At 41.0% G+C, this 15,350-nt stretch overlaps 1 protein-coding gene across 1 annotated transcript; it reads left to right on the plus strand.

Moving 5' to 3' along the window:
* Window positions 1–5,103: 5,103 nt before the first annotated feature.
* On the plus strand, window positions 5,104–5,769 carry LOC113290781. Its single transcript, XM_026540367.1, has 2 exons — window positions 5,104–5,506; window positions 5,654–5,769. The coding sequence occupies exons 1-2, from the start codon at window positions 5,104–5,106 to the stop codon at window positions 5,767–5,769; spliced, it is 519 nt and encodes a 172-aa protein (XP_026396152.1).
* The last annotated feature ends 9,581 nt before the right edge of the window (window positions 5,770–15,350 follow it).

Below are 15,350 nucleotides of genomic sequence, written 5' to 3' on the forward strand. Positions count from 1 at the left end.
CTTTGCTGAGTTGCCTATATTATTGATTGGAGACCGCAATGCATTGAAAATGTCAATAAGCATGGGGTATTCGGAGTGTGGAAAATGGGCTAAACAAACTGAGGTTGGTTCAAAATCAACAGTACCAGTATTAATATGTTTAACATTCATATCAGCAATTAGGAGATCCCAAGATATGTCAGCAACACATGAGCGCAATGGAGCAGCAATATCATGAATAATCGACTCAACGACTAAGTGATTTATAGGAATGTCACTATTCAAATGACTATAAGGTACCTCATTATGAATGTCTACTGTCTCTAAGTCGTTAGACTCAACAATAGCATCTTCTGTATAAAACAGGTTCCTCTAAATCATCATCTGCATATAACTCTTGGCATGCTAGAATTCTCAACCTTTGCTCCAAGCTAAGCGGTGTATGTTTGTAATACTTCTCATATATCATCATAGAAGATTCTTCACTTACCACATGCGGAGCAAAAACTCCATACCGTTGCCTATGCATAGACTCCACAAGCGTCATATCAGAAGATGTCTCCTGAGAATGTGAATTTCTACGCTTATATTCTGCAAGTGTCATCTCAGATGATGTCTCGTACAAAGGATCCATCATTTTCAAAAAGGCTCCTGAAATAAAATTCTAAAACACAAAAAGAGTCAAATGAAAAAAGAAATCCTAAAACAAAATAAAAGTATTGTACAAAAATAAAATAAAAACCTAACTATTTACAAAATCAAAAATACTAATTACAATGTTCCACAATCGCTCCCCAGAAGCGGCACCAAAAATTGATAGGATTCGGAAAACCCTATATGTAAATAACCACAATCGCACGTCGTCTAACTAGTAGACAGAGGCAAGTACGGGTCGTTCCCATGAGGAGCGGTGGAAATATTGTAACCACTATCTCTAATCGACTAACCAATAAAGATGTTTTTGGATTTTGGAAAGAATATAAACAAAGAAAATAAATTAAACTGACAAAATGAATCCAATATAACAATCGGTAACCAGGGTTTTATTGGTATCTACCACTATTTCCTTGGAAATACTGAAATGAAACATAATAATGAATAAGTGTTTAATGTTCGTTCTATTGGCATCACCTATTATATATATTAGAGTCGCAAATATCACTGGTATACCCTAAGTATGGCACATCAAAAGAATAAATCCAAGTATGAACCATCAAATTGCATCAACGAGAAAGTTATACGAAACTAACTACAGGTTCACAAATTCTATATGGCTTTTCTAAGCATAACCCATCAAAGTTTTTGACGAAGCACGGATCATCAAAAAATAAGACAAATATATTTGTAAAACTATCAATTACGAACATAGGTTTTTGAAACCGGTGAAGCAACAACTTATATTTTCGATCAATCAATAAACATTATTCAAAAACTAATCAATTCAAATCATATTGGTCTAATGCTATATAATCAATTTAAATTATCCTAATACCCAGAGTGATTTCAATCCATAAAAACCCTAGTTACAAATTTAGCAAGACATAATCATGAATTTTTTAAAACCCATAAAAATAATAATCAAGAGAGAAAATATTAAACCAATAGCGTCGCCTTTCTCCCTATCTATGCTTGAATGGCCTTCACGGCAGCTTCTTCTCCTTCTCTCGCTGTAGCCGCCGCTCAAAACTCCAAAACTCCAGTCCGGCCTCCCCCTTTTCAGTATGTCTCACGATACCTACAAGGTGTTGTTGGAATTCCACCAAAGACATCGCAGAATTGCCATGGCCCAATGCAAAAACCCAACCGAGACTCAACCCACCAATTTCCAATAACAATTCTAGTTCCTTGTCGAAGTACGACCATTCCTTCCTATATCCGACTAGAACACCTTTCTTGTTCTCGGCCACAACACCATCTTCCCTGTCCATATCGGTGATCAACCATCTTCCGTCTTCGCTGCTATTTATTCTCTCCACTGAGAACTCTCAACGTAACCCAATTTCAGGCCGTAGCCCCAGCAGACACGTACAACACCACCATTCAACAGTCCCTTTCTATTCAGACTCGGCACAATATCAATACCCATTTTCTGAACCAACCAGACTCATTCGAGGCATCAGCAAACACCATCACTGACTGAAACTGTTCAACCATAATGTCAAACTCAGTTAACGCACAGTCCATCTCAATCCATTCCATTCATCATCCAAAACCAGTCGGTTGCAACAGCTCGACCAACTTTCATATTCAGGCATGTACAAATTCCATCTTCCTCCACTGCCGAGTGCCAACAACATTACATTCTCTGAACTCTCATTGAACCGAGCAAGTATTCACCGATTGCACCGAGCTCAGTCAAACACAGGCACCACTTCTGTTAAATCATCATTCATGCCTTCACTGCTCAGCCCCAAATTCATAGCACACCAAAACCCTTTCTTCGTCTTCATGTTGCTGCCATTTGCTCTCAATCGAACCAATATATAAGAACTGAGCTCAAAATCGCAACAGATCAACACCCATTTTTCTCCCTGTCAACACCAGTTTGAGAATGACGCCCATCACTGTCTTCTTCTCGTTTGAAAAGCAGCTGCTCGAGACTTTCCCTTTTTCCATTTCATTCGATAAGAATTAAGAAAAGAAGAGTTAAGAAATCAGATGTGGTGGAAATGTAGTCACATCCCATCATTTCTTCCTTTGAAGTCCTTTTAGAAACACCCAACGGTAGATGCCCACTTTGATTAGTAAAACTCCACTAATTATTTTCCCACCAGTGGAGTTCACGTGCTTGCACTTTCATAATTTCTTTGCATGTGGACCGAGAAGATGTACCTTAACGATCGCAGCTAACTCAAGCTAATTACAAGACAGTTCAATCAAGCCTCTCTCATTGGTACCTTAAGTCGTACACGCCATTTAGCTCCGTTTAGCCGTTTATTCCCCGGAAGATCGAATTCAATGTACTTTCTTCAAAAGCACTAAAATAGAACTAAAATTATGTAGTTTGCCAAAACATCGAGTCCTAAATAATATAAATATGGGTATAAAATGTAGCACATACATGCTTATCAGTCTCCCCCACAAACTGTGAAAGAACTCCAAAGCTTCATGGATAAGGTAAACTATATCCGACGTTTTATACCTGGTTTGGCCCAACTTATCGCTGCATTCACTCCCCTGTTGAAGAAGGGAGCAAGCTTCATTTGGAGTACAAAGATACAAGAGGCATTTCGGAAGATCCAGCAAATATTGTCGTCACCCGCTGTTATGAAATCTCCCATGCAAGGAAGAGCGTTATGCCTCTACACTGCTTCTAGAGACACTGCTGTCGAGACCCTCCTTGCTCAGGAAGATGATGAGGGGATTGAACATCCTATATACTACTTCAGCCGTACATTGAGAGATGCTGAACTCAGGTACCCCAAAGCAGAGAAACCCTGCTTAGCCCTAGTTCACGCCGTGCAGAAATTCAGACATTATCTATTGTCGAACAAGGTGGTGTTAATATCCTGAGCTGAACCTATCAAGTTCTTACTCTCGAAACCAGCTTTGATAGGTAGATCGGCCAAATGGTTGCTTCAAACGTCAGATTTTGATATAACGTGCGCTCATCCAGGAGCTATCAAAGGGCAAGCGGTGGCAGATTTTCTAGCAGCATTCTCAGGAGAAGGAACCACCGCGCTACATGAAGACCTTCCCGAAATCTCTTTTATCTAAGAAGAAGCGTGGCCATTGTATTTCGACAGTTCTGCTACGCCTAGCAATAATACTGGAGGAGTGGGCATAGTTCTAGTGTCCCCAACATGCGAGGTCTTTTCACATTCTTTCAAGTTAGAATTTCAATGCACCAACAATTCGGAAGAATAAGAAGCTTTCCTCATAGGATTGTCACTAGCCAAACAAGCAGGAGCCACGCGCCTAGAAGTAAGAGGTGACTCTAAGCTGCTGGTCAATCAGATGAACGGGGTCTACTCACTCAAGGAAGTAACGATAGCCCCTTATAGATCCGAGGCGCAAAAGCTATTGAACTACTTTGCCGACGTGACCATAACCCATATTGGCCGCAATAACAACAAACACGCCGATTGCCTAGCCATATTGGCCTCGAAGCTGAAATTTGAAGGTTTGGAAGAAACTTTGATTGTGAAGAGATGAACTATAGCGTCGACATGGCTTGCAGAATCTAAAGATGCTGAAACTGATGACTGGAGGACTCCAATCGTTCAAGAGCTAAACAGTTCACTCTCCCAAGGAAAGTTCAGTCTCAAAACCCTGTAAAGCTTTTTCATGCTTCACGGAGTGTTGTACCGCCGGAATCCAGATGGGTCTCTGTCGAGATGTCTTGGAGACGAGGAAGCGCAACTACAACTTAATTGTATTCACAACGATATTTGCGGACAAACATAGTGACTTTTTACCGAAGTCTTCAACGCCTTGGATTCTACTAGCCGGATATGGAGACTCAATCTCGATCACTTCAGGGGTCTTGATCTAATTGTCAACTACCGCCACATCAATTGGAGTTTTTCAACATGGGCCCCGCTGGGGACTGGCGAGAGCCGTATGTCAGTTACCTTCGTGACGGAGTACTCCCGGCCAGCAAGAAGGACGCAGCCAAAATGAAGCAACGAGCCAAGAGATTTGTATTTCATGAAGGAATCTTGTACCGCAAAAGCTTTGGAGGTGACCTATTACGGTGCCTGGCCAACATGGAAATCCCGATTTTGATGAAAGAAATGCACGAAGGTGAACACCAGGGAAAGAAGAAGTTATTTCTACAGATACACGAGAAATACTACTGGCCAACCATGGAAGATGATGCCACTTTGTTTGTTCAAAGATGCAACGAATGTCAAATTCACGGAAATCTTATTCATGTACCTTCTACTCCTTTACACTCGGTGAGTAGTCAGTGGCGGTTTTACAGTTGGGGACTTGACATCATCGGGAAGATCAACCCGCCCTCGTCAAAACAACACGAGTATATCATAACCGCAACGGAATATTTTACCAAGTGGGTTGAAGCCATTCCTCTACGAGGGCCTACTGGAGCAACAATCGCGGCGTTCATTAAGCAACAAATCATTTGTCGGTTTGGCGTGACTAAATATATCATTACTGATAATGGCACTCATTTCACCAACAAACATGTACGAGAGTTGCTCGAGGAATATGGAATTAAGCAGGTCTTCTCCACCATCTACTACCCCTAGGGGAACAGGAAAGCCGAGCACCAACAAAACCTTAATTCGGATTCTCAGTCGAACAATGCATGATCATCCCAAGACATGGCACGAACAACTACCAATGGCATTGTGGGCTTACCGGACGGCACCTAGGAGTTCTACTAGTGTTTCCCTTTACTCACTCGTTTATGGAGCGGACGCGGTTCTCCTGGCAGAGATAAAAATTCCGACAGCCAGGATCGCAGCATCAAGTGGGGTCCACTGGAATGAAGTCGAAGCATCGAGCTCCAGGATTGCCGAGTTAGACGTCCTAGACTCCAGGAGAGATAAAGCAGTGGAATGTACTCAAACATACATGAGTAGGATCTCCAAAGCGTACGACAAAGCTGTGAAACCACGAGTTTTCAGAGTGGGAGATTTAGTTTTGAAAAGTTACAAGCACATTCAACAAGACATGTCCGCATCAAAATTCTCTCCAAAATGGGAAGGTCCCTATGCGATCACCAAGGCTTACAACACTGGTTACTACAAGATTATTAAAGAGGATGGAGGTAAATTGGAAACAGTCATCAACGGAAAATGGCTCAAGGCATACTACGCCTGACCATCGTCCTGTCTCTTGCCGCCTTGCAACGCAACAATCAGGCATTGTCACTCTTCTCACTTTCAGTTATTAAATTCTCCATTAATAAAAACACGTTGATGTAAACTCCATTCACTTAACAAAATCCAATGCGATTTAGTTTCCAAATTCAAGTAGCGGCCGCTTCCCTGCTGCAATGATGGGAGATCAACACAGAAAACCAAGTGTCGCAAGATAATACACGGACGGCATGCACGGAGGAAGACGACTGCTTGTGAACATCAATACTACATGGCCGGATCAACAGTGCATCGATACTTATACTTATTAAAAGAGTTGAGCAAGCGTTTCCTGGTAATTTTTCTATGCCTTGTTTTTCAAATTTATTCTTGTCTGTCACCATCTATTGCTTACCCCGCAACAATGTCACTATTAAGTGCTAAGCAAGGGACTTAATGTTGATGGTAGTTTTTAGTGCAGGGTCAAAATTGTAAAACCTTGTATTTAAATGCGTTGTCATCATGCAAAAGAACAAAATCCATTTGAAAGTAACGAGTGCTCGAACCTCTTTACTTATACATGTATTGGACAACTCAGTATATATATGAAATTCATTCAGAATGGTGCGCACAGTAGAAATCCCAAATATACTGTGAATTCTACTCTATGCCAGCATTATTAATTAATACATTATTTGCCTAGTATTTTCCGTGCTATGTTCTCAGCTGAACTCTCATTATTGACATGACATGACGATTGAGTGTTCACTCTCAGCAGAGCAGCATGAATCTCCTGAAGTGCCAGTATAAAGATGTGCATGAAATACCCACACAGGCTACCTCACTCTCTGACAGAGAGAGTCTCACATCGACGTGCTTTGGTTAGCCCGATCGAGCATGCTTAATTTCCTTAAGGGAAATCTAAACTGTCCATATCAGTCTCAGAAACGATCGCAGCCACACAAGTTGGCCACACAATTTAACAAGCCTAGCCAAACCCTGACAATAATAGGCGATTATCGTGATGACCATCAGTGGGCCCACTTACGCCCTAGCCGGTCGGACATCACACGAACATCTCCTGGCACCGTCAAACGCCAACTCTAAGTTGGGTGGCCGTGTTGCTTTGTAGAGATTCGATCGAACATAGGTTGTTCAAGGCAGTCTTAAAACGATCACGACCGTCCAACTTCGCCATCCTGGTTGGACGGATTATATCATCCCATGAATGATTAGGGAAGTGCTAACGCACACGTTGGCAGGCCCACTCTACCCTTACCTGATCGGTTTGCTCACGGCATGGTCATGGAGCAATGAACATTTGCTCAAAACATAACGATCGCGATGCTTTAAAGGGTCGTGGAAATTCCACTAGTGTCTTAAATTAATCACAACCATCCAACTTAGCCAGCGTATTTGGATGGTTTAGATCGCACCTAGGATCATCAAGAAGGTGCACATATGTTCATCGCAGCCCAACGTGGGCCCCACATGATCGGTCTTCCCAAAGGAGAAGCACAGCTCACCAAATCGTTTGGCCAAAGTCACGATTGCGTGACTATTTCAAAAACCTAATTAGGGTTTACGGCAATGCACATTTGTCGTAGTTCGATCATGTCCATCCATCTTCGCCAGCCTAAACGGAAGGATAAGATATAGACTCAAGAACTCCCAAGGATGTTGACGTGATCACTATGGGACCACCTGTGCGTGTAACTGGCCGGCCTAGGCAGACTATGGCTAGGCGTCTCGAAACGCGCACCCAAAGATGGCATGTCGCGTGACCACTAATACTTTGCGGAAATGGATTTCTGTCGCAAATATATCACGGCCACTCATCATTGCAGGTCAAATCGAGTGGCCTAGATCGAACCTTCATGGGACCGAGAGGTGTAGACATGCACAATGATGGGCCGTCGCCACGCATGACCAGTCGGTCCCACCAAAACCAGCGCCCATGCTTGGAGATGTTTGCGCACCTCTAAAAACCCGAAAATCCATCAAGGGCAGTGAACATGTGTCGTAAATCATCTCGTCCGTCCAACTTTGCCAGCTTGGCCGGACGGCTTGAATTAAAATTAGGCAATCGATGAAGCGTCTCAATGATTATCGTCTGCCAGTCTGTCACGGGGAGTGATCGACCAGATGGTGGCCCACCCATGCGGCCTCCAAACGATCACTCGAAGATGGTTGGACGTGCTGCCATTTTAAGACGCTTAATCCGCGACATGTTCAATCAAGATTTAAAACAACGATGCTTCATACATATCGATTGTTTTGAGCTGCTTGCTTAAAAGCGATGCATTACATGCATCGAGCATACACGATATTTCATGAATATCAATTCCATAAATAATTTAGTTATTTAACCTGATAGCACCGTATGCTATTGTTTGAGGGTGAAAACAGTTTCTGCTGATTTTGGTAATTTTGTGTCTGGGTGAGAAACGAGTCTAAACCCTAAATAATGTACTGCACGGGAGTACTTTAGATTCGAGAGATCAATCTGTACAAATACGGCCTAAACCAAGAAATGGTCGTTCCAGACTTGCTTCGGTCACAAAGTGAAGGAGAAGGATTGGTCTTGGGAAGGGGAGCAAATAGAGTGTTGAGACCAGAATAGTTGATTCTGGAAGAGTGGTTATTTTACGACTTGTATCAGAAAGTGAAACACTAGCAATGTGGAAAGCTAACAGGTGATTTCTGAGTGTTGTATTCTCCTGAGCAAAACTTGTTCTTTGGTGGAAATAGGTGAGACCTATTTATACAAATCGCAACGAAACGTACCATGTTCTCGTAAGAAGTGGAAACAGTTGAGTAAATGGAAGAAAGCGGTAACGGGTAACGCCTGGAATTGATGTTTCCATAATGAAGGAAACGTTTCACCATTACTTCTTGTATTTACTAACCGCCTCACTCTTATGACACTTTCTTGTAACGGGCGTAGTGTACGCCGCACGCTGTAAACCGCCAGACCAATACCCTGATGAGCATCCCCCAGTTTGTGACATTTTTTGATGTTTCGAGTGTTTTGTATAGCATGTTGCTATTGTTTGGAAAGTTGATCTTGGAAGGCTTGCCGGCTCGGTGGTGACCTTCGACGGTCGAGATTTTGCATCTTGAGAGGAATGTTAGCCGTTGATTGTGGTTACCTTCCGTTGCTAGCCAGTGGCATGGCCACGGTTCTGGCATGGATTGCGCATGCTCTTTGCGTGGCTAATTAGGGTTTGGTGTCGTGACCATAGAATTGGCATAGCTAAGTGTGCGCCGTGGCCAAAGAGTTGGAAGCGTATCCGAAGGTTGCTGATGTAGTTTTAATTGTGGTAAGAACGGGTTTGATTCTCGGACTTGTGAAGTTGATTTTAGACTTAATTAATCTAGTGAATAAAACTAAAGATAACGACAATATTGAGAGAACACTGGGAATCAGGATTTCACCAACTCTTTTTCTATGATTTCAATATTAATTCTTAGACAATTATGGCTCCAATAACAATGTTTATTGACTCTTAATCTTTGCCATCAAACTAAATGACTAATTAATATAAAATCATAATTCAATTTATATTAGTGCAAAAGTCATAAAAAGAATTAAATAGAGTTACCACAGTGATGCGAATTGGCTTCCTCCGTCATCCCAGTGATGGGGTTCAGCTCTTCATGGTGAAAACACTCTCAAAAGATAGAAACATGGCTCAAAAGGTGTTTTCATTGAAGAAATATATGATAAAGAAGAGAGCATCTCAATCGCAATGCTTATAAGTGTTACAAACAATCTGTTACAATGATTACAGAGATAATAAGACTGATACAGGAACGACTGTTGATTCTGCCACTGATATGAGACAGTTCTCCGCGATTGACCTTGACATGCCTTTGTTCTTCGTCTTCTTCTTCTCCTGAAAGTGCAGTAGCAGCAACAACTTCTGCAGGTATGATTCTTCGTCCCTTAGCCTATTCCTTCACCCCCCAAGGTATCGATAACCCTTGTCTGACTCCTCTCCAGTCTTTATATATGCATCAGGTTCATTAAATCTCCACGAAATCTCCAAAAATACCTCCTTTTTCTTTCTTGCCAAGCCACAGGATTTCTTCCCTGTTTTAACCTTCACGCGTCTCAGCTTGGACTGTCAAAGCTTCTTCGATAGAAATAAATCTTCACAGAGTATATTTTTCCTCAATTCTTCCACGTATCTTTCCATCAATAACAGAAAACTACTTGATATCTTGTTCTCTCCCTGTTTTAGATTTCTACCAAATATACGAAGATTTTCTTCTTCTTTAACTCTCAAAACACGTCATTCATCGCTGACTTGTCGCTACAACTCCATCTGACCCAATCTCTTCCAATACGATCCATCAAAATACACGCAGTTGAGCTGCACATTTCACGTAATATTAACCTCCCATGTTTCACGAGAACCAATTATCCAGCCCAACTGGATCGAAGAAATTGCCCATAGCATCCCTGTTAAGTCCAAACAGGTCCATTGAACCCAATTCTGGCGATTGAATCTCGTCCAAAACCTTCACAAATCCAAACTCTAATCTTCCCTGTGAAAGAACTCATTTCCCGCCAATTTTGAAAATTCAAAACGTGGAAGATGACCTCCGACAATCATGTGATGGGGTGGAAATAGCATGCGGCAAAGAGGGTACCCCTTATTAATTGGGTGCCCCTTATCCAAACTGAGAGTCCGAATAGTAATTTTCTCCCACGAGCGCAAATACCACTTTTCGAGCCAATTTTCCCGCAAAAGCTTATTTTTCCAAATACACCTACAAAAACATAAAATAATCAAATAACTATAAAATCGAGCACTAACCATACACATAATTGAGATCGAAATAGACACATAAATGCATCTATCAAATACCCCCAAACTTATTATTTGCTAGTCCTCGAGCAAATCTAATCTAAAAAATAAAATCCTAACTCACTGTCGCAGGCATCATGATTGCATTTAGCATATGCAACAAGCCTTTAAACCCCTAGGTGTCTCTAGTGGCCGAGTTATAGTCTCGGGAGGGCTTACTAGAGATACACCAACAAAACCTTTACTCCATACCCTAGCTATCTACGCAGAACTTTGGAAGGAACTAAAGAATCTCCTTGGTTGGCATACTTATTGACTACAGGAGGAAGTCACCTGATGCGAAATTCCAATTGTTGTACGCGATTTTGCATTCAAGCATACTAAAATTCATATATAAGTGACAGCGCTCTACTCAGATAGTCGCACTATGGACATCAATATCCGGAGTCAACAAATCATATGGATAGATTAAGAGATGGATATAGAGAAAAACATAGATGGTTTTTATGTTGACTAGGTGAACGGTGTTTCTCATATCTGTCTGAAGGCCACTGCCAAAATTAACCTATCCTAATGGACTGAGATACTGGTCTGACTAATATCAACAAAACTGGCATATACAAGGGAACCAGTGGTCGATAATCTTAATTCTAGATCAACACAGCTGGCATATACAAGGGTACCAGTGGTCGACTTTATTGAATTTATTCTGGTTGGTCTAATGGTCTGGTCTCAATTTTTTTTTTTTTTCTTTTTTTATAATAATTCTTTTTCTTTTTCATCTTTTTCATTATTATTATTATTATTTTGGTATCTCAATCACTCTATTTCACCCTAGCAATGGTAACAACTTGATTCGTGAGCCCCACCTAATCACTTAGAGAAACATATTTTAGAAAGAAAACAAAATAAAAACAGAAGTGAAAAGGACTCAACGAGATATGGTGAAACTACCATGTTATTTCTAACACCTGAGCTCTGTGCTTTTATGAATAGACTCTTTAGATGTTTCCATCTAATCAGATTGGTTCCTCAACTCCTACAACCAAGATGCTTCCATCCACTTAGATTAGTTAGTGCCATCTTTAATAAGCATAAATTTCTAGGCTATGTAGTTTAATTATTGCAACTAAAAAGTTTCTCCCATACCTCCAAACTTAAATCTAACGTTGTCCTCAATGTTCTAAAGATAAAATTAAAAGCATGAACAAGGAGAAACTGTTACCATTTAAAGCAAAAGAGTTAAGGAAAGATATTACCGTGTTGCATGAACATGGGTTACCTCCCAAGAAGTGCTAAGTTTAAAGTCGTCAGCCAGACGTCAAATACCACAAAATGGAAAATTACCTTTCAAATCATATATCAATAGTCGAAACAACTGTGGATCAACAAAACCAAGTAAAACTGCCACAATTATGAAACAAATGCACCGGATTAGAAAAATAAATTGACATAGCACAACCTGATCTAAATTTTCTTGCAAGACAACTAGGTTTATCTGTGGCACCCACTTGGGCTTCATATGAGTGTCATGACAAATAGACTCACTCGAACAACAAGTCTCTAATAGATGGATTTCTTCCTAGGCAGTATCAGGAGGATCAGGTTGTGGAGTCGGAAGAGACTCAAGTAATACCTCAGGTACACTAGGCTTGAGTCCCAAGTTAGGTACTTTTAATGGGGATGTTTGACCATCACTACCCCCAAATTTAGGGTAGTCAGTATTCTCGGACAAACCTCTAATTATTGCTTAAATTTCCGGATCCTCGGAGTCTTTAAAATTCTCAAGAGCTTCTTCTAGATCATTACCCCCAAACTTAGGGTCATCATTATTCTCAGTAAGACCTAGCACTATGGCTTGAATTTCAGGGTCTGTAGAGTCTTTAAAGTACCCGAGAGCTTCTTCTAGTTCAAAAGTTTGGTCACCTAATTGACTTAAGAGAATTGTCTCATCAAACTCATCTAAGGAATCACCAAATAAAATGTCGTCCAAATTATCCTGGATTAGATTCTGAACTAAAGTGCTAATCATATTCACTTCCTCCAAGTCATCAGAAGGTTGTTTATTGATATTAAAGACATTTAGTTCAATGGTCATATTTCCAAAAGATATGTTCATAAGACCGGTCCTACAGTTGATGACAGCATTAGCAGTGGATAAAAATTGGGGACCTAAAATCACATGTATTTGAGTACTAGGGTCCTGAACAGATTGAGTGTCTAGAACAACAAAATCCACTGGATAAATAAATTTATCAACCTCAATCAGAACATCCTCTATGATACCACGAGGTACTTTGACAGACCTATCAGCTAATCGTAGTGTCATTTTTGTCGGTTTCAACTCTCTAGGACCTAGATGGATGTACACATGGTTAGGAAGTAAGTTAACACTATCTCCTAAGTCAAGTAATTCCTTATCAACCATGTGATTACCAATCGTACAAGATATGGTGGGGCATCCAGGGTCTTTATACTTAGGGGTTGTTTGGTTCAGAAGGATTGAACTTACTTGACCAGCTAAAAAGGCTTTCTTATGGACATTAAGCATACACTTTCGTGTACAAAGGTCCTTAAGGAACTTGGCATAAGCAGGAATTTTTATAATTGCTTTTAATAAAGGGATGTTAATGTTTACCTGCTTAAATATCTCTAGTATTTCGTTGAAAGTCGACTCTCTCTTTGTTGGAGATAACAACTGTGGATATGGGGCTTTGGGTACAAAATGAGACCTATCGGGAACCATATTGGCATCACTAGAAACTTTATCGGTTTCTTCAGCTACTGGCTCCTTCTGGGACTCATCTTGGGAACTAGAGGTTGGATTTACATTATGTCCACTATTAGGCATGGCTACCTTATTGTCTACCGTTTTACAACTTCTAAAGGTTGTTACAGAGTTCACATGATTGAACTTATTCTCTCTAGAGGATACTTCATGAATTCCGCTAGAATTGGGTAGTGGTTGACTGGTGAACTTGCATTTCTCTTTATCTGGTAAAGACTCAGCAATGAGACTAACCTGGGTTTTTAGCTCGGAAATAGCCTGAGAGTTTTCTTGTAAACCTTTCTCAACCGATTGCTTAAACACTGCAGTGTTATGAGATAAGATGGTTAAAGACTCTTCTAAACTCATGATCTTCTTATCGGAGAGGCTCTGAAATTGTGATGGTATTAAAGGATTCTTATTATAGCCAAAACCTAAGGAATCCTAAGAATTACTAGATTGTCCTTGATTCGGGCCTTTAGACCATGAAAACTTAGGATGGTCCCTCCATCTAGGGTTATGAGTATCAGAATATGGATCAAAACTCTGGCGGTTTTCAAACCTAGAGTTGTTATAAATAGCATGGGCCTGCTCTTCGTATCTGGTATGGTGTGTCCTTTGATTCATTTCTAAGGCCTCTAGACGCCTAAAAATATCTGACCCATAATCAACTCTGTCAATCCTATGGATAGGATTTCTAGGTATTTCTGGTTCTCTCATTTAAGCCCATTTCCTAGTTTTCTCAGTTAACTCGATGAACTCGTCAAAATATTCATCTGGGTCTTGATGGGTAAATTTTCCACCACTAATTGTTTCTACCTGCATACGGGTTTCACTACCAAGGCCTTCATATAAAATTTGGGCCATGTGGGCTTTTTCAAAGCCGTGATGTGGACACTGGTATAACAATTCACTAAACCTTTCTACATAATCATGAAGTTTTTGAGAGTGAAAACAGTTTTTGCTGGTTTCGGTAATTTCGTGTGATGTGGGTGAGAAACAAATCTAAACCCTAAACAATGTACTGCAAGGGAGTACTTTAGATTCGGGAGATCAATCTGTACAAGTCCGTCCTAAACCAAGAAATGGCAGTTCCAAACTTGCTTCGGTCACAAAGTAAAGGAGAAGGGTTGGTTTTGGGGAGGGAAGCAAAGAGAGTGTTGAGACCATAATAGTTGATTCTGGAAGAGTAGTTGTTTTGTGACTTGTATCAGAAAGTGAGAAGCTAACAGATGGGAAAGCTAGCAAACGTTTTCTGATTGTTGTATGTTCCTGACCAGAACTTGTTGTTCGGTGGAAATAGGTAATGCCTATTTATACAAGTCGAAGTGAACGTACACTGGTCTCATTAAGAAATGGAAAACGGGTGAGTAAATGGGAAGAGGTGGTAACCGGTAATGCTTGGAATTTATGTTTCATAAAAGAAAGTGTTTCACCATTACTCCCTGTATTTACTAACCGCCTCATCCTTATGACACTTTCTAATAACGAGCGTAGTGTACGCCGCATGCTGTAAACCGCCAAACCAATACCCAAATGAGCATCCCCTAGTTTGTGACATGTGTTGATGTCTCGAGTGTTTTCGTGGAAAACATGTAGCATGTTGTTGTTGTCTGGAAAGTTGAGCTTGGGAGACTTTCCGGCTCGGTGGTGACCTTCAACGGTCGAGATTTTGCATCTTAAGAGGAAGGTAGTCGTTGATTATTTCAACCTTTCATTTGGTAGCCAGTGGCATGAAAGTATGATCAGTATGGCTTTAATATGTCCCAGTTTAGGCGCGGCCAAAAGTTAGGGTTTTGGCTTTGTTTAGGAGCGACCAAACTAGGACCAAAGGTTTCCATGCGTTAGCTAGTAACCTTGGATGGCTAAGATATGCATCTTAGATGAAAAAGTGGTCGTTGATTGTTGCAGGACTTCGTTTTGATACCCGCATAGGGAAGGCTGGCATGGTATGGCGCGGCAAGGTGGTTGGCATGCAATTGGCACATGTGGCACGGCAATGCCTTGCCGCGGTTTGGC

This window comes from Papaver somniferum, chromosome 6 (assembly GCF_003573695.1).
Source record: "Papaver somniferum cultivar HN1 chromosome 6, ASM357369v1, whole genome shotgun sequence".
Lineage (NCBI taxonomy): Eukaryota > Viridiplantae > Streptophyta > Magnoliopsida > Ranunculales > Papaveraceae > Papaver > Papaver somniferum.

Coding starts and splice junctions, on each gene's coding strand:
- LOC113290781 (XM_026540367.1), top strand. CDS start 5,104: ATGGCACTCATTTCACCAACAAACATGTACGAGAGTTGCTCGAGGAAT. Junction 5,507..5,653: donor GAGAGATAAAGCAGTGGAAT/GTACTCAAACAT, acceptor CAAAATGGGAAG/GTCCCTATGCGATCACCAAG.